Source organism: Dermacentor albipictus, chromosome 2 (assembly GCF_038994185.2).
Source record: "Dermacentor albipictus isolate Rhodes 1998 colony chromosome 2, USDA_Dalb.pri_finalv2, whole genome shotgun sequence".
In the NCBI taxonomy this organism is placed as follows: Eukaryota; Metazoa; Arthropoda; class Arachnida; order Ixodida; family Ixodidae; genus Dermacentor; species Dermacentor albipictus.
The window spans coordinates 159,168,636-159,195,237 of NC_091822.1; the positions used below are offsets into that span (position 1 = coordinate 159,168,636).

Genomic DNA, 26,602 nt, shown 5'->3' on the forward strand with positions numbered 1-26,602 from the left:
CAAAAAAAGTCGATTTCATTTACTCAATGCACTGGGTGGATATTCCTTACCAGTTAGTTCAAGGTTACTGTAATCCTTTTCCAGGTTTTCTTACGTCCTAGACACAACTGATATTTCAATAAACTTACTGTCGCATTCACGTGTAATAATGTTTTTGTAAATTACCCCTCTATCTTTCGTGAAAGTGCTTTATTCCTGTGAACGAAAGTTATCTGCATTATGAGATTATATGTGTATATCGTGAGTGCGCGTGGTGTCGCCATTTTTTTTATTACGACAGCGAATATAGGGACTAACACACGTGTCTCTATTCCGCCAGATAGCCTGAGCTTCAATGATCTCTCGCACGTCTTTATCTTTGTGCTTCGCAAGAACCCGGCAGGATTCATACACCGGCGCACAGCCGCATTCTTGACAGTGGGTTGACAGATGACCGTATTGCTTATTTTTCACAGTTTGGCGATGTTCCCGTAATCGGTCATTAGAGACACGTGTGTTAGTGCCCCTTCAATCGACCTGTTAGATAAGGAAACGTCTTTTTTGGATGGGTAAGATTTGGATAAGGTGGCGCCACTGTGCATGGTTTATATAGGTGTATTTCCTGAAAATCAGGTTGTTGAAGCTAGCGCATTGTGTTGTCGTCTCCCTTCCTTCCTTGTTTGCTGGCGCTAAATATGCTTTCAATATACCAACACGCCCGACAAATGGCAGTGTGGTTCAAGTTTTTTACGTAGCCGCTTGGTGAGATACACTCATATCGGCGTTTGCTGAATATCTGTCTGCATGATGATTACAATACGACACTACATTACAAGCGTTCGCGCGGCTTTCTGCAGTGCTAATGGAGTCAATTGTCGGTGCAAGCGCTACGATGATGCTACTCTGTTTAACCTACGTAGTTTTTCTGGTTACCTACGTAAATAGTTTTCCATATTTCGCCGAGTCTCAATATTTTGCAGAAAGGAAACATACCATGAAATCAAGCTAAACTCCACGCGTGTGCTTTTTATTGCAATACCTCTGTGGCAAGTATGAGAGAAAGAGGTTACCGTCAGTCTAGCAAAAAAATAAATTAGATTTAGGCAGAGACAAGACTGCTTACGTGTGTGAATGCGAAAGCGTAGAATCCCTTTGCTGAAATGTCTATTTACGCGCGTTACTTGTCTGCACAAGCTCTCGCCTACGTTCGAACTGCGCCTCGGTAAGGACAAATCAAAATGCGCCGAGCGACTCAACGCGCTCGCTTGTCCGCGACCAGTTCATAACTCGAAGAACCGTTCAGCGGCTTTCGATTAGGCATTAATGCTTGTATTGCGGCATCAATTATATGTTCACTCCAGGCGCATTTCTGCTGTCACCGTCGCCGTGACGGTCTGTAGAAAGTACAAGGGCGATAACTTGGTCGCCGCGCGCCGTGTAATGTATGTGGGGGTGAAAGCTTGAGGGTGAGCGGACGATAGAGGCTCACCCCCGTATGCAGAAATGCAATTTAAGTCGAAGCACATGCTTGACTCGATTTAGATGACGCCTGGCGTTAACGTGCCCAAAGACGCTCACTGCGTTTCCTTCGGCGTGTTCCCGATAGGCGTCACTCGGACCAAGTCAAGCATGGGCTTCAACTTAAGTTGCATTTCTGCATACGGGGGTCAGTCTTGCGCACACAAGAAAGGAAAGTGGGGAGGAAGCGCTCCGTCTTCCATCGCGCGCCAGGACGGGTTAGGGGAGGAGGGGGGGGGGGGGGCGTTCCACTCTGGCGGCTGCTGCGTACGGCTAGCGAGTGCGCGGCCGCCAGGCTGGTATCTCGAAAACGATCTACGATTGGGCAAAGTGCGCCAAGTGCTGATAGAATTTATTTCTCTATGCTGATAGCTTAGTTGTCGCTGTCTTTTCGCCACTTTGTTCGCGTTGAAGCTAGAGGCAGCACGAAGGTCAATTCGCTCGCTGCAGCTGCCGCGCTTACTCACTCCAGCGTATTGACAGCGAGTTTCCGCGGTCATCGAGTGAGATGGGTTCATGTTCGCTTGTGCACGCGTTACGCCATGCTAGCTAATTTAGTTAGTAAGCCGATGTTTGCAAGTTTATGCGGCAGATAAAACTTACTTCGTGTAGCTCTGTACCAATTTTCTATTGCAATCGATGCTTCGCCTTTCGGCTGAAACTGCGTCCATTTTATGCATTCATTTTATACACTCAAGACATAGCGCCACGTCCTCCCATGGACTGCGCCGTCACGTGCCCAATGACGCACGCTATAGGCCACACTTTAGTCAGCGAGATGTATGCGACATGACGTGTGCAATGAAGAACGCGCTAGAGACATCTTTAGTAAACCAGAACTATGGAACCACCGTAGCGTCCGGGAAGTGTGCTCATCACCCACCCAGGGCGCCTGTACTTTGATTTAGGTGCTCGTTAAGGAACCCCAGTTGGTCGAAATTTCGGAAGTCCTCCCCTACGGCGTGCCTCATAATAGGAAAGTGGTTTTGGCACGTAGAAACCCCAAAGCTTATTTTTTTTTAAAATCAAAGCGGTTAGACAGGAAACTGTGAAAACACGTAGCTGTTATCACAGGAATACTTTAACACTTCGGAAAACATGAGTCGCAGGAACGTCGATTTCATAAACCAATGAGTACTTTCTCACAGTTACGGCCGCACTTGTAGTCGGCCTCCCACTAATGCCCGCGTGTAATCGCTACTGCGCTCACCTATCACCGTTTTCAGCATGGTTCCAGTGAAGAACTACATCCTCCCCGCAGGTCGCGAAAATTCTGATAAAAATGTTCCATGGATGGTTCCGCGTTACCACTTCTTGGTTAGAGACTTTGACCGGTAAGCTTTTCATTGCATTTAAAAAGTAGGTGCCATGAAAATTTGTTGTCGGTCCCTTTATTTGTCGCTCCACGGCAATTCCCAAGAAACTTAGTGTCATCTTCAGTCGAGGGGCCGGCGCTGAGCTCAATTCGGTGGAGTTCGGCCTCGAGTCGAGGCTCGTTTAAGAACAGGGGGGTTAAAAATTCCGGTTGCCGCGACTGCTTCGGCCTTCGGGCGAAAATGATAATTTTCTTTTTCTTGTACTCATATTTTAGTACTTTTCCCCAGTGCAGGATGGGGAACCAGGCTCATCCTGGGTAACACCCCTGTCTTGTCCTTGTGAGCACTTGTATTTCTACCTCTCTTTCTCTTTCTCTCTCTCTCTCTCTCTGTTGTGGCGTGGTTTTACGCAAATAGGTTTCTGTTATCTACCAATAAGTTATTTTGTTTGCTTGTTTGTTTTATCACTGGTGTTTTTTTTTTTTCATTCTACTTGCAACTACATTGGCAGTTGCCTATATTTGATGCAACGCTCTGCAACTGAACGCGCCTCTCTGCGCCTCCTGTTTGAAGAAAACTAAACGTTACTTCATTTTACTTGGTCTGACTGCCATAACTTCTGTCGCAGTCCACGAAGTATCTATTCTCCGCTTCTGTTGCAAAAGAAAAAAAGAAGTGACGCAGTATGCCCCCTTACATATTAAGATACGTGGTGCGCCAGCCAGTGAAGCTTACCTTTACAGATATTTATCTCTACTTCACCAGCTCAGTATTCACAGCAAGCAGACATGGCGACCAGATTGCCATGCGGGGATCCATGATGATGATGATGATGAAAAACTTTATTTATCCCTCTTTAAAGGGAAGGGGGCAATGGAATAGAGGATGGGGGGAGGAACTACTTGAAGTAGGCCTCCTTTATCCTCTCAGCCCACTCCAGGATGGCCTCCTGAAGATCGGGCCTGGAGCTGCGCAAGGCAGCCTCCCACTGCTCCTCACTAGATATTAATTGTTTGAGGAAAGGGGGAAGGGGGTGCTTAGGGCACCCCCACATGATGTGGTTTAAGTCTGCTTTGGGAGAGACACAGAATTTACAAGAGGGAGAAAGGTAAATGGCGGGATGAATGCGGTGGAGGAGGTAAGGGGACGGAAAGGTGCGAGTCTGCAGCTGTCGCCACAGAATTTCACACCTACGCGGGGATTTGCCCATGAGTGGCGGAAAGGTTAAGCGGTCTAATCGGTAGTGTGCGCAGATGTCGTGATAAGTAATAAGTCGATCCCGCGCTGTAAACGACGCCTCCTCCGTGGCGAGGTCCGACACATGTGATGCCTGAGCCCGGACAGTAAATCCTCGGGCACTGGCATGAGCCGCCTCGTTTCCGGCAAGGCCCGCATGCGCGGGAGTCCAGATTAATGCCACAGTTTGGTGGAAAGGATGGACCAAGAGGAGAGAAAGGGCTGGCTTAGAGACCCTACCCGCTCCGAAGTTATGTATGGCTGCTTTGGAGTCGCTAACGATAACTGATGAATTTGGAATTGTGAGGGCCAGGGCTATGGCCGCTTCCTCCGCCTCCTCCGAGGAAGAGCCAGGAATGGAAGCGGCCGCAGCGACCTGGCCGTGAGAGTTAATGACTGATATTGCGTAATGATTTCTGCTCCCATATTCGGCGGCATCGACATAGAGCACGTCTTTAGAGGTGGAGAATTGTTTTTGGAGAGCCTTTGCTCGCTGCCTCCTGCGCTGTTTGTGATGCACAGGGTGCATGTTTTTAGGAAGTGGGGGGATGCAGAGGTTCTCGTGTATGTGATGTGGAATGGTGTATTTAGTCTTGATGATGGGTGCCGGAGTGATAGAAAGGGTTTGTAGAATGTGTCGACCTGTTGCGGTGTTAGAAAGTCTGCTATATTGGGATGTGAGGTGGGCTTCTGTGAGTTCAGTAAGTGTGTTGAAAGTTCCAGTAAGCATTAGCCTATCAGTGGAGGTACGTATGGGGACTCCCAGAGCGAATTTATATATTTTGCGTAAAAGAGTGTCGATCTTATCTGATTCTGATTTAAGGAAATGTAGATATGGTGTTGCGAATGTAATCTTACTGATAACGAAGGCCTGAATCAAGCGGAGAAGTTCGGCCTCCTTTAGTCCGCCATGTTTATTGGAGACTCGCCCTAGAAGGCGCAGGGTGTGATCGACTGTAGTGTGGAGTGTATGTAGGGTATATGTGTTGAGCCGGTTGCTTTGAATGTGTAAGCCGAGCACCCGGAGCCTGTCCACTCTAGTAACGGGGATGTGGTTTAGGATCACCTCTATACTAGACATGTGTTTTCCGGACCCCCGGTGGGATGGCAGAAGTAGCAGCTCGGATTTTTGAGGGGAGCATGTGAGATTCATAGCCCCGGCATGAGCCACGACGGCGTCTGCTGCGGCCTGTAGAGTGTCTTGAATCTCTCCATCGGAACCGCCAGTCATCCAAAGAGTGATGTCATCGGCGTAGAGTGAAAACTTGAGATCGGGAATAGACCGCAATGCTTGCGCCATCGGCATCATAGAAAGATTAAAAAGAAAAGGGGACAGCACTGAGCCTTGGGGCGTGCCGTAGCTACCTAAAGCGTATGAAAGGGATTGCTCTGTGCCTATGTGTATCGTTGCGGTACGGTTGGATAGGAAGGTAGATATGTAGTCATATGTCTTTCCGCCAACCCCAATGAGATTAAGCTCTCGGAGGATGGCGGAATGTGAAACGTTATTGAAAGCTCCGTGGAGGTCCAGACTGAGAATTGCTTGCGTATCTAGACTGCTATTAGGTGTAATGATGTCATGCTTCATTCGAAGCATGATATCTTGGCATGACAGAGATTTTCGAAAACCTACCATTTCTGATGGATAAAGATTGTTGTCCTCCATGTATTTACTAAGTCGGTTCAGGATGACGTGTTCGAGTGTTTTACCTAGACAAGAGGTTAGTGATATAGGCCTGAGATTAGAAATGTTGAGTGGTTTGTTTGGCTTTGGGATAAAGATTACCCTGGCATCTTTCCACGAACTAGGGAGGGTGCCTGTGTCAAAGCAGTGATTGAAGTACGCCGTGATGGCTGTGACAGAGTTGTCGTCTAAATTGCGGAGTATTTTATTGTTAATAAGGTCGGGGCCTGGTGCTGACATTGTGCGCAGGGTGGCGAGGGCATGGCGAACCTCTGCTTCCGTGATAGCGGCGCTAAGTAGCTCGTTGGGTTCGCCAGTATATTTTGGCATGTCATACTTCTGAGCGGGAGGCAGATGTTTATGGCGGAGGTCGTCGAAGAATCCGTTGAGATTGTTTTTGTGTGCATGTAGCAGTTTGTTTATGCTATGGTTGTGGCGTGTGCGCGATGTGGTAGGGTCTAATAAGTGTCGCAAGAGTTGCCATGTGCGCTTGTTATCGAGGTTGTCATGCATGCTTTCACATACCTGGCCCCACTGCTGGCAGGCCAGTTGTGTGGCGTACTCCTGGATCTGAAGGTCTAATTTGGCAATTCTGAGTCTTAGTTTTCGGTTGAACCGTTGCCTCTTCCACCGTTTGAGAAGAGACTCTTTGGCTTCCCACATGTGTAGAAGCTTGGAATCAACCGTAGTGAGAGCGGTTTCGGGGGGCAGAGTGGTAGTGTGCATCTGGGCGTCTGAGTGTAGTTGCTGAACCCATTCTGAAATGTCTTGAATGTTTGTGGGAGCTGATATCTGGCGGGCCTCTCGAAAATTGTCCCAATTGGTAAGGCTGAGGCGTTTGGGTGCAAAGGGTTTGTGTTTGAATTGTAGTGTGATGGTAATGATGTAATGGTCGCTACCGAGGTTAACTTGTGAGTTGTGCCATGTGACGTGTTGTATTCTGTGTGTAAGCGTAAGATCGGGGGAGGTGTCCTGTTTGATCCGCACCGATGGCACCGGCTGTTGGAACCTCAGTGCTGACGCCCGTTATTGCAACTGGGTCGCAAGCCCCAAGGGTAGCGTAGGCCTGGCGGCCTGGGGCACACTGGAAGCATCCGAAGGTCCCAGCAAAGCATGAGGCGACTGCTAACAGAACAACTTGTTTATTCTAGCATCGCAAAGAGCGGGCGGTCAGGTCGACCGAAGTAGAGAGACGGGAGAGCACGTTACTCAACAGCAGAAATCGGAGCCTCTCTCCTGGCGTCCGGGGGCAGCTGCTCTTATACTCTCGAAGTTGAGAGCAAGAGGGAAGGTCACGAGATGACACCACGTGACGGCCGCGACGGACGGACTGAGAGACACGTTGGGACAAGGAGGTGACGCATCAGACGGGCCGGCGCCGATCAGACCTCCTCGCTTCACACTGGGGGAGCTCCTCTCCCCGGCTGCCGCGCTTTGACAAGCGTGGGCACACACACACACACGCACACACAAAGACACGTGGCACTGAACATGCCGGGACGCGCTCGGCGGGGCGCGCTCGCGGCCGCTCCGAACCGGCCAAAATGTCCGCCGCTTGGAACGAAGCTCCGGCGTACGTTGCATCCGCGCTGGATTTACTGCGCGTCGTAGGCGAAACGTAACAGTCCTTAGCTACGCTATTGCCTAGCCTGGTTGGCGCATCGATGTCGTTATGTAATGTGAGTCTGTGGTCTTGTATGTGGATCCATAGGGCTCTGCCCTTAGGAGTAGAAACGGAGTGACCCCACAAATGGTTGGGTGCGTTGAAATCTCCAAGGATTAGGAGGGGGTGGTGGGTGGCAGCGGCAATAGCTTGAGCGAAAAGGGAGTCAAAGCGGTGATGTTTGTCTTGTGGACGACTATAGATATTGAGAATGTAAAGGCCAGGTGCATTATTTTTGCGAGGAATAATTTCTAGAAAATCGTGCTCTATATCGACGCTGTCGAATTGGGAGTGATTGGCAGTGAGGTGCTTTTGCATAAGAATTGCCGTATCGGGCCGGGAGACCTTATTGTTCTGATAAACATAATAACCTGGAAAGCTGATTAGTCCGTGAGTTTCCTGAAGCGCAATGACAGCTGGGAGATTAGAAGAGGAGGCCAGAAACTGCTGGAGGTGTGCTTTCTTTTTTCGAAACCCCCTACAGTTCCACTGCCACACTTCAAACTCGGAGCGGGTCGGGTTATTGGCCATTGTTAAGCGGAGCCAGTGGGGAGGCGGATCGAGCAGGTGCAACTATGTTAGGGTGATTCGCGGTGACTCCAGCTATCCAACTTGTAGTTTGTTGGATGTGTGCTTGTACGAATTCAATAAATTTGTCGAGCTTTTCATTCCTGGATGTGTAATCTGTATTGATTTTTTCAATTGCAGTGAGTATGTTATGAAATTTAGTCTCCAAAGCGGTTAGCCTGTCGTTATAATTTAAGATTGTCTCGTCCAGGGTGTCCTCTGATCGCGGAGTGCTCGGAGTTTTACGTTTGCTCGGGGGAGGGTGAAGCGGTTCCCGTTCAGTGGAAGGGCTAGTGTCCATGGGGCGGTGGGAAGAGGTTTCAGGTAGGGCTGATGGATGATCAGTCGAAAGGGTCGTGTTAGAGAGAGGGGCTTCAGAGGTTGAAGTAGAGGGGTGACGAGATTGGAGTTCTAATTTAAGTCTTTGAATTTCGGCTTTTAGAATTGTATTTTCTTCAAGGAGGGATTCATTATTAGCAGTCTGGTTTGAGGAGCAGCTGGAAGAGGCTACCTTAGCCCAGCTTACCTGGGGTGGGTTGCGTGAGGAGTTGGCGAGAGTAGGGCTTGATGATAGAGCTGGCCAGGCGACGTCTTGGGTTGCGTAGCCAGGCCCGCGGTCCTTGCTTTTGCTGCGACTTCTTCGCCGGCTTGAGTCACGAGTGCGGTCGAGACTGGGAGTTCGGTTGGTGGGTGAAGTTTCTTGTTTATGCCTTGGACGTGTAGGGCGTGGTTTGAACCTTTGTTTGCACAGTGAGGAGCCGGTTTGATGGTTTCCGTTGCACACAACACATATCGGGTCACATTCATGGTCCATGGGTGCGTCTTTCATTCCACACTTGGGGCAGAGTGTGTCGGTGGCACTAGTGCAGACGTCCTGGCGATGACCAATCCCGCGGCATCGGGTGCAGGCTTCTACCTTCTGCCTGAAGGGGCGGCATCGAAGTGAACAGCCGTCGTAGTTGACGTAGAAAGGGATGATTTTGCCTTGGAATATGACCATGATGGTTTCAGTATTGCCCAGGCGTCGTGCACCCCCAATAATCAATGTTGGGTTGCATCTGCGGAGGGTTGAGGCGATGTCATCTTCTGAGTAATCTGGGGGCAAGTGAATGCATCCTCTGCAGGTATCGATGGGATCAGCCACATGTGTGGCGACTTCGTAAGGGTTACCATTGAATTGCAGACTCTGGATGTTGTGGTAGAGATCTGCACGTTCCATGTCTGGTGTGCTGATTAGAACGGTATTGTTGATGGTGTTGACACAAATTTGGTCAGAACTGGTGCGGTCGGTGATGGGGAGCCCCGCAGCCTTGAGGATGACTTGTCTGAGGATGCATGCATGGATTCCAGCGCAGTTGAGGCCCCCACGAACTCTTAGGATGATTTTATAATCGCTGCGCGGCAGCGGCGGGGGCTTCGGTTCTGCTCTTGATTGAGTCCTATGAGCCACTGCGGGGTATGCTGGTGGCGAAGGATGCTGACGCTGTTTCGAGAGGTTGTCGTGGATCTCGCGCCAGGTGCGCGCGCCATCGCGCTCCGTTCCTGCGCCCATGCTAGGCGGAGCTAGGCCCAGCAGCGAGACGGTCAGCCGAGAGCCCTAAAAAGGGCTGCGGCTCGCGTAAGGGACGTCGGAGTTGCTAAAGGAACTGTCAAGAAGTGCCGATAACACTCACATAGGTCCAGGCAGGAAATCAGGCTCTTGAAGCGATTGGGTAGGCACAAAAAGAAAAAATGCAGGAGCAGAGGCAACATGCGACCGCTCGCACCGTCGTCTTCTTCTTCCTTCGGGATCCATGAAGAAAATCGGATCGTTTTGGGTGTATTCAGGGCTGCCGCCGAGTCTGAGTTGGTGGAGGCTGCTGTGGGACCTTGCCCTTTCGATCTTCCGGAAATGTCACAGCTTCCAGAATGTAAAGCAGCGCTACCTCTGCTGCAGTAGTTGATCTATTGTGTGACAAATGACGACGTATCCCGACCTCATTACAAGGTGTTATGGGCGCCCGTCTAAATGGCATGTGTCGCGTATCGTTCTGTATAATCCCGAACGAGTACTCCCTTCTATAGCGAGCCTAATTTCAATATGACTCAAACTCAACCTCCCATGCACGAGGCGATGACGTATTTCTTTTCTTCTTTTCTCCTTTTTCTTTTTCAGGCTGCAGACTTCCGACACATGTAATCTCTGGTCAAACATAACGGAAGATTAGCGTTTCATCGCCCTTAATACTGCACTTTATACGAATGTGCTCCCTCGTAACAATCAATGAGCTCATTGACTTATCCCGTCTGCTTACAAGGGTCTTTCCAACTGATTCATCCGCTTGCTAAGAAGAGCCATTCTACACTTCGCATATATTTGGAAGGAGTTGTAAAGGATTAAAACTTCCGCTGAAGTCCAGCAATCTTCGTAGAGGGATGGTCACGCATGCGCAGTTTGTTCGCTCATGCCTTCATCAGGTGTACGTTGGAAAACGGCGTGAAAGACAGATATGGACGGAGACACGACCCCCAGATTTCCTAACCTGCTCTCTACGACCTCACAGATTATCGACAATGATTGACAAAGGCCATAGTTTCTTGTGTGCGTATCTTATTTAACTGGCAAATACACACAGGTACGAGACCAGCGACTTGCGTATTGCAGATGATTTAGCTTGTTAATGTTCAGCGTTGGACAAGCCGTAGCGCAGACACTCAAACAAAAAAAAAAGAAAACGCTCGTGCGTCGTTCGGTTGTCCTTTCTATGAGTCACTCCCGTATGATTTACAATTCGCGTAACCTTTCTCAAAATCTAATAGAACATACGCGGATAATAAGGAACTTAGAACTCTGACATCTAGCAATGACGTCAAGTCAACAGTGCCGCTGCTCTTTAGGAGCGAGGGAATCGAATTGGCGGAGGAAGTTCGTTGCATCGGCTACAAATGCGGTTCTCTCCGCCAACGGGGCTAAAGGCTTCCCGCTAAAATGAGAAGTGTCGCAGGCTTACTTCAGTTAATTATAGGACTATGAGCCCTCCCAGCGATCTCCTGTAAACGCTTGTCTACAGCGTTTATGCCAACATATGTTGTACCAGTAAATTTCCAGTAAACTCTCCAGCCAAACTTACAAGAGCTTGGGCAGTCGGAAATTTTATGCTGTGGCTTGCACGTTTTTTTTTTTTTACACAACAACGCACTCACTGATACGCACAAACGGCTGCCGCCCACTTTAAGCTGCCATCTGGCTATCATTTAGTTAGTATCTCGTAAATAAAATTAAAGCATCCCTGCCGTTTTCCTGTCTTCCCCTGCCGCCCACAAGCTCTCATCAAAACAAAGCTGTTTATTTAAGGTTCCTTTAATTACTTACAGTGAAGTCGCTTCTTTACTTGCCAGTCACCCTCTGAAATGAGCCTTCGCTCTGGCTAACAATACCTCGCGTATGCGTGCGAATATTTCTGCGATCGCAAGAGCGTATATATTTCGCACTTCGCTCTTCTCGAAATAGCGAGCCTCGTAAGGACAAGTGGTGTTCAATTTATGAATCCATTACTCCTCGCTTGGGCCCGTTGCTTCGTCTTGCTGAGTCAGTTACGAGGAGGCCACGCCCTTTTCTCATCACCGCATAATGAAGCCCGCACTACACCGTAAGCACTCGCCACGCTGTGTACGTGTGCTCTGGTTCACCCACGCATTCATATCAATTAGTGTTGTTTTGTTCGTTTTAAAGTTTACCGTTCGCGTTCGCGTCGTATACGTAAGGCGCGAGCCATATTAAGTTTCTTTCCTAACGAACACACGTCACTTCAACCTGCCGTCCTGACTTTTTACTTGTCCTTCCTTTTAAAAAGAAAACTCGTTTCAATTAACTTGGTTACTAGCATGGAATCGACCAGATGAACTAGATTTCCTCATCCGAGTAAGTCGTGTTCAACGGAACTTGGTGTGGGCATGCAGAAATTAAAGGAGTAGCTCAGGCTGCAGGAATTCTCGTATCCGAAGCTTTCGCCATGGGTACGGATTAACAAATAACGCTGCGTGCTCAACTCCTACAGTTTCCACGTTTAGCTTTATTCTCGCCATGCCTCTTTACGTAGCCGCTTTCCTAGTGTAGCATTTTCGACGTATTCAATTCGCGTTGTTTTGTTTATGTTCGTTTCGCCGATTTCCGGTTCATTACGCTGCTATACATATGGGCTTACCTTATGGTGTTTTTCGAGGCATATATGCGACCCTTCTTTTAGTTGAAAGCGATAAACAATAAGGAGAAAGGAAATGAAAGTAGTCGGAAGGACAACTTTCAGCCGTTGGAAGCCGATCACCCGTATGTTCCTCATTACATGAGCTAAGTTGGCGAGCTAAGTTTCAATTAACTCAGAAATGCAGAAATTAAACGAGCAGCTGAGGCTGCAGGAATTGTCATATCCGACGTTTTCGCCATGGGTACGGATTAACAAATAACGCTGCGTGCTCAACGTAAGAGTATATATATATATATATATATATATATATATATATATATATATATATATATATATACATATATATATATATATATATATATACATATGAGTTTACGATGATCAAGTATAGCACATTTTCTCACACTTACAGCGGCAACATTCATAATGCTGAGCGGTGTGACTCTCTATAGGTCTATAGAATACGCAATTTACGCAGTCAGCACGAAGTGTACAGCAGCGTCCAGCAACACAGCCGGCTTCCAACGTGCGCAAATAATAGGTGTAGCAGTTGCGCTGCGTCCCATTCCGACCGGTGACAATCTTATGCTATATATTTCCGAAATTTTTTTTCCTTCACGGAATGTTCTCCGTATACATCGAATAAGCACCTATTATTAGTACAAGTCCTATAAATGAGGCTAAAATTATTTACGGGGTTTAAACTTCGACTACAAGGACAATTTGGACCATGTGACAAAAAGCTCGCAAAGATAGACGCTTTCAATACTAAAACTGAAAATTAAAGAAAAAAAACTGAAAAAGAAGAAAGAAATAATAAAAAGAAAAAGCAAGTCGCCGCTATTACCTGCTCGCCGGAAATGACGCAGAACCCAGAACGTTCAGAACAATATAGAGCGGGATTCTCGTCACCTCCAGGATTCGGGGACGAGAATCTCGAAAGAATGGGGAATCTTGAAGGCCACCACGCGCAAGCGTCGTCGGCCGAGGTGCTATTTAAAGGCCGTCAACAAGAAAACTAAACCAGGGCCGGTATTTTGTAGCGATGCCTTTTCCGACTCTATGCTTTTTCAGGCTTTTCGCGCTTGGCCAGTGGTTAGAGCGACGGTCTGCCCACATCATCAACGGGATCAGGCGGCCGTGTGTTGTGGATGATAAGAATAGCATAGAATACGGCATAAGGCATCGCTACAAAATAGCGGCCCAGCTGCGTAGTTTTGCCAGAATGAATTCGATAGTACATACACGCCTCGTTTACAGCCAACTTTTGGCGAAGCAAACTTTCGGTGCAGTTTGGCCTCTCGAAAGCTCCAAAGCAGCTCGCTGGCTCGATTTCTTGGATCATCTAACGGCGGGGTTCATCAAAATGCACCAAAAGCACGGAACGCGAGCGTTCTTTTTTTTTTATGCGAAGCATATTACGAGGGCTCAACCCAGCTCCTCAGGCGCGGCGGTGACCATGAAATCACGTCACACCGTGACGTCACGACAGAGGAGAAGTGGCTTTGGCTCAACTCTTGCAAGACGGGCTGGGTGGGAATCGAACCAGGGTCTCCGGAGTGTGGGACGGAGACGCTACCACTGAGCCACGAGTACAACGCTTCAAAGCGGTACAAAAGCGCCTCTAGTGAATGCGGTGCTGCCTTAGAAACGCGCTGTTTCTAAGGCGTGCGTCTCTTGCTCAGGCGCACATTTCGTTGCCGCGCCGAACGCTGCTTTGCTCGACGCTCACCGCGTCCAATGCGGGGCGCGTAGTCGCTGCCCTGTAGCCCATTGTCTTACACCCCTTGGCGGGTCGACGGGAACGCTGTCGCGTTCCACTCTTGAAGGCGAAGAAGTAATGCATGAGTTGTTTCTTCGTCTAGCCGAACCAAATATAGCCAAGCAACAGCAGTTCACCAGGCTAAACAGTGGTTCAACAACTAAAATAAAGGCTAGTATGCTTCGCATCCTGGGCTTAACCTTACCTAAGCCACAGCCATTTTTTTTTTCATTCCATCCCACCGGAACGCGACCGCCGCAACGGAAGTCGAACCCTCCGCCTCCAGCTCACCAGAAGAACGTCGTATCGCCACCGAGTCGCTGCGGCTGGTGCGATTCTTATCGAAGCGCTAAATGAGTCCGCGTGGTTTCCGCATCATTTACGTAAAAGAAAAGGGCCGGGAAAAAAAAAAGCAACTGCAATCACTGAACTGCGTCCAGAGCAATTTCGGTACAAGATTAGAATTGAATACGCCTCGCAGCGCAGAGCCTTCTTTCAGACCTGTCTTGGCAAGAGTGGAGGGTGACGGGCGCGTATACGCCCCTACTATGTGCGACCACTTCACCGCTGCTACTTAGCGACTTTCCTGTAGCGACAATTTACACGCTGCAAGCGGGCCCCCAGAGCTTTCCGAGTTCTCGACGAGAAAAAAAAAAAAAAAGCCGAGAAGCGCGACTTCGTCGAAACTAATTGCTGGCTCCGCGGTTGTGGATAGCTCAACGGCGATTGCAGCTATGCCAAGGTCGCCCAAGCTGTCTTCGCTGGCGGACTGGATAATACGTTAAGATCGAGCAAAAGTTAACGAAGGCGCCCCGAGCTCTGCAGGTTTGCTGCGGACGGGGATAGAGAGTTTCTTTAGTGCAAACTGGAGTGAAAGAGAGAGAGAGAGAGACAGAAAACTCATTACTAAACAGGATGGCGTAGTACTTGTTGGCCTTCCTTAGTCCAGGGACCTAACTGGCTCAATGAATTCTACCATCTGCACTTAAAACAGTACTGACACGATATTTTCGACTTGACATTTCCTTTAGGGTCACATGAAGGGTCCATACCTTCATAAACATCATGAGTATAGTGACAAGCGTCAGAGCGCCTTAAATTTTACTATAATGCTTCTTTCTGCGAAGCTGTTTCGGTGCCCAGGAGCAGGATACGTATTGAGAATTCACGATGCCACGATGCGTTGGCTCGGTCTCTTTGTGCGACCACCGCGGCTGCCACGCGAAAAGCGCGGCCGAAACAGGTGACGCCAGGGTGCCTCTTTAAACAACAGCTTGAATACTAAATTCAGATACCTTATTAATGTTTCTCGATCTTCGTACTTGCCAAGTCTTGTCCTCTTGCATGCGAGAAGCACGCGGTGCTGCTACTATACCTTGGAAAATACGTATCAGTCGCACCTCTAATCGAGGTGAGTGCTAGTGGTATAGTCAGCCAGTTGCGTAAGGGATTGGCTAGAAGTGGGCTGGGAGCTGAGTTCATATATTTTTTTCTGCATACGTATACACGCGTGCGGGCATATTTGCATTTTACACCACCTCTACACCGTTTGCTAGGTGTCGCCGATAGTCGCACCGTAGGAAACCGGGGGCCATCGGGCTCCTCAGCTATTTCTCTGGTTTCATTAGTATAGTATATCTGCATTATACAGAAAATAAAATATTGTATTGCACAGGTATAGCAGCGGAGGTAGATGGGGTGAGTGTCATTGCCAGATCACGTCAAGTAAGCAGGTGTGTGCGTCATAGTGAGTGCTGTTAGGGCATCTGTCGGAGCTTGTAAGTGGGCTTAAAGACAACTGGGGGACAAGGAGTGTGTGGAAAACTGGACAGTAAGGCGAAAGCCTTTCTAGGCTCATGGTGAAGTTTGTGTCGGCAGACCTGACCGCCGTAGTGTCCGCCAAAGCGTCATCGCACCATATGAAGACAGATTAAAGACAGGTTAAAGAATGAAAAATGATTGATAGTAACAGTTAGCGAACGGTAACGTTATAATAGCGACTGGTAGAGGTTAATAATGACTAGTAATGAATAATAATGACAACTAATGACTTGTAATGACTAGTAATGACTATGAAATGACCAATATGTCTAACAACAACTTGTAACGACTACAATTCATTAGAAATGACTAAACATGCTCAGTAATGACTAATAATGACTCGTAATGACTACTAATGACTATGATGTGACCAACATGTCTAACGACGGCTTGTAATGACCACAATCGATTACAAATAAATGACTAAAAAATACTTAGTGATGACCAGTAATGACTAATAATGACTCATAATGACTACTAATGACTATGCTGTGACCAACATGTCTAACGACGGCTTGTAATGACCACAATTGATTACAATTAAATGATTAAAAATGCTTAGCAGTGAGCAGTGAGGACGAAAAAGAGACGAAGGACATGAGGAGGAAGAGTAGGCTTTCGCCGTTCCCCTCGTAAGAGAGATCTTAAGAGAGTGCGTAAATTTTTTTACGCCATCCTCCCGCCTATCCTGCTGAGTGCGATAGATAAAAAGCTGAAAAAGAAATGGCGCACAAAGGACTCACTACAGGCCAGACTCGTAGACGTTGCAGAAAACGAGTAACCTATTGCAACTACAATTACTTCATCGAAAAAAAAAATGTAATTGGTTACAGCTACAAGTTACTGCTCAAGAAAGTAACCCAGGATTTACTCAAAAATAATTGAATAGTTGAAAGGTAATTTTCTCCATCGATTTGCTAACATCGTATATAGATACCGCAAACCGAACCAGGTGGATTGGCACATTCAGTGTCTCTTCTGCAGCTATTTCCGCGTTCCTTATCTTCACTAACAATTCCTTTTCGAGATTTATTCGTCCATCTTCCCTCGTTTTTATTGTGGAAGACATCAGCAGCGACACTGAAAACTTGCTAGACATGCTTGACGGGGCGGCAGGTCGATGTTCTAACGTATAAAGTAGTCACTAACGTGTATGCAGTTATACTCATCATCTGGGTAGTCTATGAAGCGCACCCGCCGTGGTTGCTCAGTGGCTATGGTGTTGGGCTGCTGAGCACGAGGTCGCGGGATCGAATCCCGGCCACGGCGGCCGCATTTCGATGGGGGCGAAATGCGAAAACACCCGTGTGCTTAGATTTAGGTGCACGTTAAAGAACCCCAGGTGGTCAAAATTTCCGGAGTCCTCCACTACGGCGTGCCTCATAATCAGAAAGTGGTTTTGGCACGTAAAACCCCAAATATTATTATTATTATCTATGAAGCGCAACGCTTCATTGTGGCTCATACTTGGAGAAAACGGTCCCTGTTTGGCCAATGAAAAGTTAAAAAAAATCGTGCGTATTAGATTTTCCGGCAATAACGTCATGACCGGCCGTCGAAAATCGAGACATACCATGCAGCGGTTCAAATTCGTCGGCCAACGTTTCGTGGAGCGTTAAGATGAGGAAATGAATACCGAGCTCCTGGGTGGTTTTGACTGTTTGAGTGTGCGCGAAGCTGCTGCAACACACAATCTTGGGTGTCTTAGTGCAGATCCCACCGAATTCAGGTTCTCAAAGCCGCATCGTCTGTTGTTTGCAGCTTGTCCCGCCGATAAAATAACTGCCTACGTGTAACTGGTTCTTGAAAAATGCAATTGGCTCACAGTGAATGTTACCCATTCGACAAAGTAATCGTGAGCTTAAAGGATCAGCGAGAAAATGCAATGGATTACAAGTAAATAATTACGTACAAGTCTGCCACTGAGAGAGAACATATATTATTATTATTATTATTATCAACGTACTTGTTATTATTCACGTAAACACGCACAAACGCCACAAAGAGAGAAAGGGAAGTGGGCTAGCAATTGTTCGATGAAAAGGACGCCCCTCCCACCCGATTGAAGAGCACAGAAAAAAAAAAGACACAAGAGGAAGGAAAGAAAGACGGGCGAAAAAAGACTGAAGCCACACCAAAACACATCACACGACAGAGTACGATTATTACATACGACAGCCTGTTTCCGTAGTTGAGAATAATTCTAGTACAGTTTTGTGCAATCCACAAAACGAAATAAAACTCGCTCGCTCGGGTTACATTGTGTCGCGGGAATGTTATAGAAGCAACGCAACGCTACCTGTTGCCGAGCTAGTCGGTTAACATATTTTTTCAGATGGAACAAAACTTTACGATGATAATGAAAAATAAAGCGACTGTACCGCAAAGAGTGCCACTCTAGCAAACTTTATTAGGAGCGGGGTGTTAATTTTTTTTTTTTCAAGGAAAAAGAGGGTTCGTGGGCGCCGGCACTTTCCTCGAAGCATCACATCTGTCTGCCGCGAATAAACCTATAGTTGCGGGCGGGGCTCTTTCCTGCATGGGCTGTCATCCCTTCGCGGGTTTCGATCGAATGGTTCTCGCTTTTTTTCTTTGTTTTATTTTCTTGTTTATCGAGTTTCTCGTTTCGTTGTTATATAGATAAAAAGAAAAGTTAAAAGCGCTTTTGTAGCATCGCCCAGCAGGAACTTCAACGCGAAAGAACGATGCCACTGATTAAATTTGTTGTCCTGCCATACAAACACGAGATGCTATAGGGAGCGATCGCGGTAGAAGACAGCTCGGTTACTTTATCTCGGTGTAAACCACATTAAACAAAAATAAATAAAAATATCGTAAAATAAAAAAATAACAAAGGCGTTGATCCCCCTTTCAGAGGAATTTGGTCGTAACACGAAAGAGTGAAACTAGAATTCTAAGAAGCAGTGGCAGTTTCGTAGCCGATTCACAAACACCAGCCGACAATTGTGCACGTACGTCCTTTAATTAATTACAGTAATTGTTAACTTACAAGATCGGCGAGAAAATGCAATGGATTACAAGTAATTAATTACGTACAAGTCTGCCACTGACAGAGAACATGTATTATTATTGTTTCGCTCGAAGTGCGAAACATTGACATCGACACCAAGTCACGCCATGGTGTCTGCTGCTGCGCGTCGTAAACAGCACCCCAGGATGTTGTGAGGTGATCATAGGTGCCTATCCTACGCGACGGTGAATGTGGCGAAACTAGAGCTTTGGCGGCATCGCGCCGGATGGAGTCGACCTCAAGAAACTTTCAAGCGCTCCTGTCTTTACCACTCTGATAGATGTCCAGGCTGCCGGCCTTGTTTTCTATACGAATCTACTCGGGGACGAAAAAAAGAAAAGAAAAAGAAAAAAAAGCCATGATACCTAAATGTTCTCGTTGAAACAAATATCCGTCGTCGAGACCACAGTTCTTTTATAAAACAGGCCTTTCTGACCTTTCTGTGCCTACATTCCTAAACGTTAGGTAGGCACAAAAAACCGCAACGTAATCGCCATGTCGCTGGTTTGCGTGACGATTTCCTGACGTCAGTACGTACCTACATGGGATAGATTCTTGGTAGAGCCCAGCATAAAAGTGTTTCGTTTCTATAATAATTATAATAATAATAATAATAATAATAATAATAATAATAATAATAATAATAATAATAATAATAATAATAATAATAATAATAATAATAAAGTCTATTTTCATCGTAATAAGACGGAACTCTATTGGAGGCTTGAAGTGATCAACAATAGGGACAATTAATGCATGGCGTATCCCGGAACGACTGTTTCCGCAAAGGTCTTCGTCAGGACAAAGCAAGAGAAGATGCACTTTCCAATCATGAACATTTAATGGAAGGAGACGTCCATGCGTACATAGGTAGATGTAATGTTGGCATACTTTTTTTCTAAATAGCAATTGCAATGGCGAAGCAGTGGTCACGGGTGTAACGCGTCCAGTTTACGTAATTTCATTCGCGTAGAGTGGATTCTTTTTATATATTGATGTTCTCTTTGGATTAACCCGTGTTCTTCAATTCACGCAAACTAAGAACGATTGTTTATATACAGAGATACGCCAGAAAAATTAATTTCGGAGTATATACCAGATTCAAAAGCTGCCTTAATATACGCATTATGTGATTTGCGAAGATATGCGACGGTGTCGTTGTGTGTGCATTGACTGTCATTCTACTCTTTATTCTATGCACAACTACATTCAGAAGCGGAAAAAAAGTCCACGTGTAATTTTATCGCCTGTCACTAAGGAAGGGAAAACCCAGCAGCACCTCTATGCGACATCTCATTTCCGGCTCTGATTTTAATCAATCGACTACGAATAGCGCGTCTTTGGCTTCACCTCGAAAGCGAGAAAAAGCTTACATCTTGAGCAGACGCAAGTGCGAGTAAAATAAAAACACGAGGGGGGGGGGGGTGCGATAATCATGCGCCAAGATTGTAGCTGTAAAGAAGGGGGTGGGGAAAGGTAGGGCGGGGGTTGACATTGCTTTCAAAGAGAGAAATTGCAGTACTCGGTCACCAGAGCTTCATCGCAATCTCCTGCGTCCTGGTTCAAGAAACCTGCTTCTCTTCCACGGGATTTGCTCCATTCTGCGATACAGAACTCGGTCCATATATACGCTGATAGACGCGACGGACAAATATAAACATGCATAACACAACCGACACGACGCCGGAAAGGCCGTCGCCCAAGCCGTAACGTTGTTTACGGCCCGGTTGTGCAAACAAAAAAGGAAGCAACGGCCATTTCCGTCGCGGACTACGAGATCATCTGCGCGAGTGGCGGTACTATAACACGGCTCGCCAACGTGTGTGCTCACCTGCTTGCGGACGACGCTGTAGATGCGGATGTAGAAGAAAGCGATGAGCAGCGCCGGGTACACGATGGTGGCGAAGTAGAGAAACACAAGGAAGCTGTACTTCATCACGGGCAAGAAGAGGCAGTCGCCGCTCGAAGCGGCCTCGGAGTCGTGCCATCCGAGCAGGGGCAGGAAACCCAGCACGAACCCGCTGAGCCAGCAGGCGATCACGACGCTCAGAACGACGCCCTCCGACGCCAGTCTCTGATAGGCCAGAGGGTATAGTATGGCCCAGTAACGGTCCACCGACACGGCCACCAGGTGCAGGATCGACACCGTGCAGAGGACCACGATGAAGGACAGCATCGCGACGCAGGCCAGCGGAGAGTCGTGCGGTATCCCGGCTCGCGTCAGCACCGCGAACGGTATGGCCATGACGCCTACCAGTAGGTCCGCTACTGCCAGGCTTAGGATGTAGTAGTTGGTCAGCCGGCGCCGCAGACGACGCTCTCGCGCGAAGCAGACGAGAACCGCCAGGTTCCCGACGGTCGCCAGGAAGGCTACGGACGCTTCGACGCTCGTGTAAAGAACGGGTGGCGCTTGCCAGTGCGTCATGGTGGTCGCGGTATAGCTAGTTGGCGCGTAGGAGACCGCATGCGGCGAATAACACTGCCCCGCGCGACACTTTGGCGACGACGACGCTTATGAAAAAAACTTTGATCCGCGGCCCCAAGCGCACGCGCGCGTCTCTCTTCACCCCATTGATGCGATTCAGCTGGCGCGACGACGCGAAGGAGAAAGCCGGCGCACGCCGCGCGCGCCGCGAGCAGACGACAGTCGTCGGCCGCGGCGCCTCCCAGTGCGCATGCGCAATTGTCGCGACAGTAGCGCCGTCTCCAAATAGGAGCGGCGCGCTTCGTTTACGCTTCTTCCTATTTAAACCTCTTTCGCAACCTTCGCTGGTCTCGTTCGCCTCGTGTCAGATGAGAGCACTGCAGCTGAAAGCCTCCTATGAGCTCAGTCTCCACGCTCAAGCGTCACAAATGTCGCACGGATTGCGTAATCCCTGCATGCAGCGGTCCTGACGACACACCCCTTGAACAAGACATCTGTTTCAGCCAATTTAGCAACAGGGGCAAAATTTCCGGTTCTAGCGAAACAAAGCCACCAAAGAGACAATACCGCTCGAGCACCAACAAAACTTATACTTTCGTACTTTTTCCTAATGGAATGCATTCCGTTTCGTAAAATATTCAATTTTTTTTTTCTGGCTCTTCACCGAGTAAACGCAATATCTAGTTTAGCCTGTCAATCCGTTCGGTCATAGAAATTAAAGACTGTTGTTTTATTTCACTGAGCAGTGACAACGCCTCAGCGATGAAAAACAGACATAAGAGATTCTTTTTTGAGCAGAGTTCGATTTTTCTGCCTTCTATAAATTTTATTTTTAAATGTTACGATTTTAGATGCGTGCGCACTAACACGAACGTGTTAAAATTTGTGTGCGCACTAACACGAACGCTAGTGCTTTAGTGTTTTCGCTGTGTTTGATTACGTGCCGCAAACGATACCGGACAGTTTACATGAGATTCAAGGGCACTTCGGTCATATTTAAGAGTAACACCAGCAACACGAGTAACACCCCAGCGCTATAGGTCAATATTTTTTGTTTATTGATTGCAAGCGCTGGGGAGGGTGGAATATACTTTATGCATCTACACGCGCAGTTGTGCGTAATTTTTTTTTTACTTCCACCACTCGGTGTTATCGTAGGTTGCGTGAGACCAATTTCCTTGAGTGCAGTTCACGGGTAGAACAAGTGTTTTAACGCTACGGTTAATAATAAAGAAGGCGTATATCGTGCTGCGTCCACTGCGACCACCGGCTCTTGTCCAGATTTTCTAGTCATGATTGAGTGTCAGGATGTGCCAAATGACTGAGTGAATTTGGAGTTTTAACTTGTGCCGACTCGGGAGTTGCGTTGTACTAAGAGTTATGCTTTTAAAATTTGTAGAGTTTCTTTTTTTCATTACTTCTATGTGTTATTATTGTGTTTTTGGATGTCAAGATAACAAAGCGATGCAAAAAAATTGCAGGGAAAGAGACTACGGAGGATCGTTCAAACAAGCGCAACACTTACATGCATACCACAAAGAACCCTCGACGACTACAACGAGGACAGCAGTGGAGAATTCCATGTTTTCTTTTGTTGAGTATATTTTTTAATATATCGTTGCTGCGACGACATGTTAATGATGAGCTTTTGGCACGCCGCATGGACAGATAAGTGAGAGCCAAAAAACATTAATTTTTTTTCGTCGCTGCAAGAGTACGCAGAGGCAAGTTACCAGGGGCCCTATAACGTAAAACTATTCCAATATGTTTTTATTCCAATCTCCTGACGTCAAATTTGCGTAACCGCCGACGCAAGCATCGGGCGGTGACCCGCAGGGTTGTCTGAACAGATCATTCAAACGCTCTTCTCGTTTAGAGGCGGTCACTTTTGCTTGCTTTAAAAACGAATAACATTGCCTACAGTGAGCGTGTGGTACTATATAATTGGCTGACAAAAGGCGAAGAGCACGCTCAAGTGGACAGGGATTCGATGTGGCCTAGCCAGTGCAATGAAAATCTACAGCAACATGAAGAGGGTGGTAGCGGCGTCTGCGATTGGTCCGCTGCTCCTTACTTAGCTTGAGATGGCTGGTCCAAAATCGCCGCGGCATTCAACGGAAAGCTAAGAATGCCGCTAATACGGATCCTCAGCAAATAAGAGTTGGCGGAGCGAGGTCGTAAACGTGCCGAAAGTACCCGAAAACGATACAGGGCCACGCAAAAAGCTTTATTGTGCGCAAATAAACCCATGCCCTCCGACATGTGCGGCAGCCATCTTTTATTCCTTTCGGAACGGGGAAGCCTGCGGCTATTCAGAAAAAAACTTCAGTTTTGTTCGGCATATTAGTGCATCTTTAATGCGTGGACGCCACATTGACGCAGTGAGTTTTCGTGGCTTTGTGACGTCGCATGACAGGCAGGTGAAGTGGGCGCAGCCCGAAAACTTTTGACTAATAGCCGAGGAGACCAATGGCGAAGAGGCGTCGAACCAGAAGTAACTGTTTTTCTTTTGTTCGGCCCAATGATGCACAATCCGTGTTTACGCGTCGTATCAGATGGGGAGCCATCGCGGTTTTCGTGACGTCGCGTGACGGAGAGGCGAAGTGAAGGGTGGTTCAAAAAAGTTTTTGGGCCAATCGCGGAGGCCCGATTGCAGAATCGGAATAGAAAAATTTGGAATAGCTTTACGTTACAGCGCCTCAGATTTCTTTAACTATGTATGTCAAGATAGAAAGAGAAGGTGAGGAATAGGCAACAAATAGTCTGCATATTCGTGCGCAGGGCCAAAGACAAAACAACAAACAAACAAATAAACAAACAAACAAACATGCTAACTAACTAACTAACTAACTAACTAACTAACTAACTAACTAACTAACTAACTAACTAACTAACTAACTAACTAACTAACTAACTAACTAACTAACTAACTAACAAAGGAACGAACGAAAGCGTTAAATGAAAAATGGGAGGATGCTTAAGTTTCGCCTTTAGGAGTGGAACGCGATAGCATTAAATAATCGGTGACTGCTTCTCAAGCTTACCGACAACTGAAGCTTATGTAACCGTCATGTTTACCGGGAAACGCTGGCGGCGACCGCTATGCCCGAAGGCGAGCTTTCTGGTAGAAACGTGGCCCGTTGCGTGGTCCGGTCCCGGAGGTAGTGCGCAGCCGCGCAAAAACAAAAACAAAAAGTTACATAATTTATTTATTTATTTATTTATTTATTTATTTATTTATTTATTTGTACATACAGCAGCCCCATAGGAGGGCTATTGCAGGAGTGGGAAAAAAAAGTGTTGAACAAAAAAGTGAAATCAACGTTGACTCTTACAACATCTTTACAATCATTTACAAAATCTTACAAATTGTTTTCAACGATTCATAAAAAGTAACGACACAGCAATACGCACACATAAAGTATAAACTAAACCTGATTTAAATAGTTTGCAGGTTCCCGTTATTGCTTCGCCCTTTTAATATTTAAGTCTGAGAAGATTTAATATAAAATGCCTGCACTGTCGATGTTTTGTTTCGTGACATTTGTTTTGCGGGCTGTCATTCTCGAAATTCCCAGGAATAACTTTGTCAAAATTGCAAGACAAGGCGTGAGCAACTTTAGTGATAGAATGGTGTGGCAATGTAACCGACATGTACCGCATGTCACATAGCAACGCGTAGCTTATACACACACACCGAATTATATACGAAAATTTTTGTTCACGGCGGACAACTCCGGGCGCCTGGTTTTCTACGACACGGGGCCCTTAACGCTTTCGCGTTAAAAAGATGTCTAACCTCTAGGCGGCCTGCAAGCTTGATCCCTATAGAGCAACTTGAAGTTCAAAGCAATGACCCTCAAGTCATATGGTAAACCCAGAGGTGCCGTAGCACCTTACGAGGTTGGCAGCACGTTCGACTGGTAGCAGTACGCAGGAACAGGCGAGAGAAAAGCAAGAAATATCCTAGCAGGCTTTTTCATGTCTACAGGCCTTGCCACGATTCCGCGTAACCGAAGCGCCCTGTCTAATAGAAAGCCCTTTTCGTTTCGGCTGGCCGGCCTCTTTTTTGCATACACGAGAGCTACGTGCTCCCCCGGCTATAGCAGCGGCAAGCAAGAACGCGTGCGTTCTGTTTTTGTGCCAACAGTTCTTATCTCCGCGTCGCAGTTACAGAGGGACCTCTAGCTTCTGCTGCTCTTGTGTAATGCGCACTCCAGCCTCAATTGTACTTGCAAATGCCTTTTGATATACCCTCGGTTGGTTTGTGGAGAAAGGAGACGGGGGGTGCGGGATAAACGGAAAAGACCATTTCGTGACGCGATGAAGACGACGAAATATGCCGTAGAGTGGTCGCTCGCGACTCGGTGTCGGAAAAGACGCACTCCTCTTGAGTTGCGATTCCCCCTCCCCTCCCCCCCTCTCCACCTCCCCCGTTCGGCGCGTCCGTGTCAGCGCACGTGGTGTCTCCGAACTGACGCTTGTTGACATTTCCTCAGAAAATTGCCTTCGCGAGGTGACCGTCACGCGTCTTTTTTTCCGATTATCCACACACGACGCAATCTCCTTTCAAGGTGGCGGCTGCTCAAGAAACGAAAGCGTCTACGCTTCAATGTCGCGTATCATCATCGTCTGTGGTTAACTACTTGATGGGTGCATGTTGCGATTTCAATATTGACAGCCACCTAGCACGCCAAGCCGCGGCACGGACTGGAGAAGCCACGCTCTTCTGTGGAGCACGCACACGCACTCAAGTAAAACCATCACCAAACATGAAGTCTATAAAGTCTATTCTTAACACTGTTACGCAGAGCGACGAAGGGACAGGACTCATGCGAGAGAAAAAAAATGCACAATACCTGAGTTAAGTATGTCCAGCCAACTAGCCCACTGCGGAATTTTCATGAAGTCTGTAATCACCAGGTATTTCCCAGTGCCCGACACCGCGAATGGTATCTAAGAAAGAAAAAAAAAACATAACAAAGGCGATGACTTAACCGGCATTTTCTCTCTCTCTCTTCATGTGTCTGTTCCTATAGGCAACACTGAGGTCACGAAGCTTTGACGCTGTAGTGCAAACTGCGAGAAATGTAACGACACGAAGTGATCCATAGCCGCTTGTACTTACAGTATACACTCAAGAGAACAAACGTCACCGACTGCTCTGACAAGCGTGAAAGTCATGGTTGTCTACATGACTGATGCATTTTTCGACCCAAGTGCACTTCTGGACTTCTAGTGGGATGCTATTGTGCGTGAATACATTTGTCATACATTCCTTTTCCTGCATATGTTTTCAGACATGTTGGCCTGTACGTGGGATGCTATTGTACGCGAATACATTTGTCTTGCTTTTTTTCTGTGAGATGCAACACATATATGAAAACAATATGTATTTACTATGAGTTTGAAACCT

At 47.2% G+C, this 26,602-nt stretch overlaps 1 protein-coding gene across 1 annotated transcript in view; it reads right to left on the bottom strand.

Annotated features, from left to right (window-relative positions):
* Nucleotides 1–21,371, bottom strand: part of AdoR (Adenosine receptor) — a 164,789-nt gene extending 143,418 nt beyond the window's left edge. The window contains exon 1 of the mRNA XM_065426048.2: nucleotides 20,593–21,371. Within this exon, the coding sequence (XP_065282120.2) occupies nucleotides 20,593–21,186 (594 nt within the window). The 5' untranslated portion in view covers nucleotides 21,187–21,371. The remainder of the gene's footprint in view (nucleotides 1–20,592) is intronic.
* Nucleotides 21,372–26,602: the final 5,231 nt, after the last annotated feature.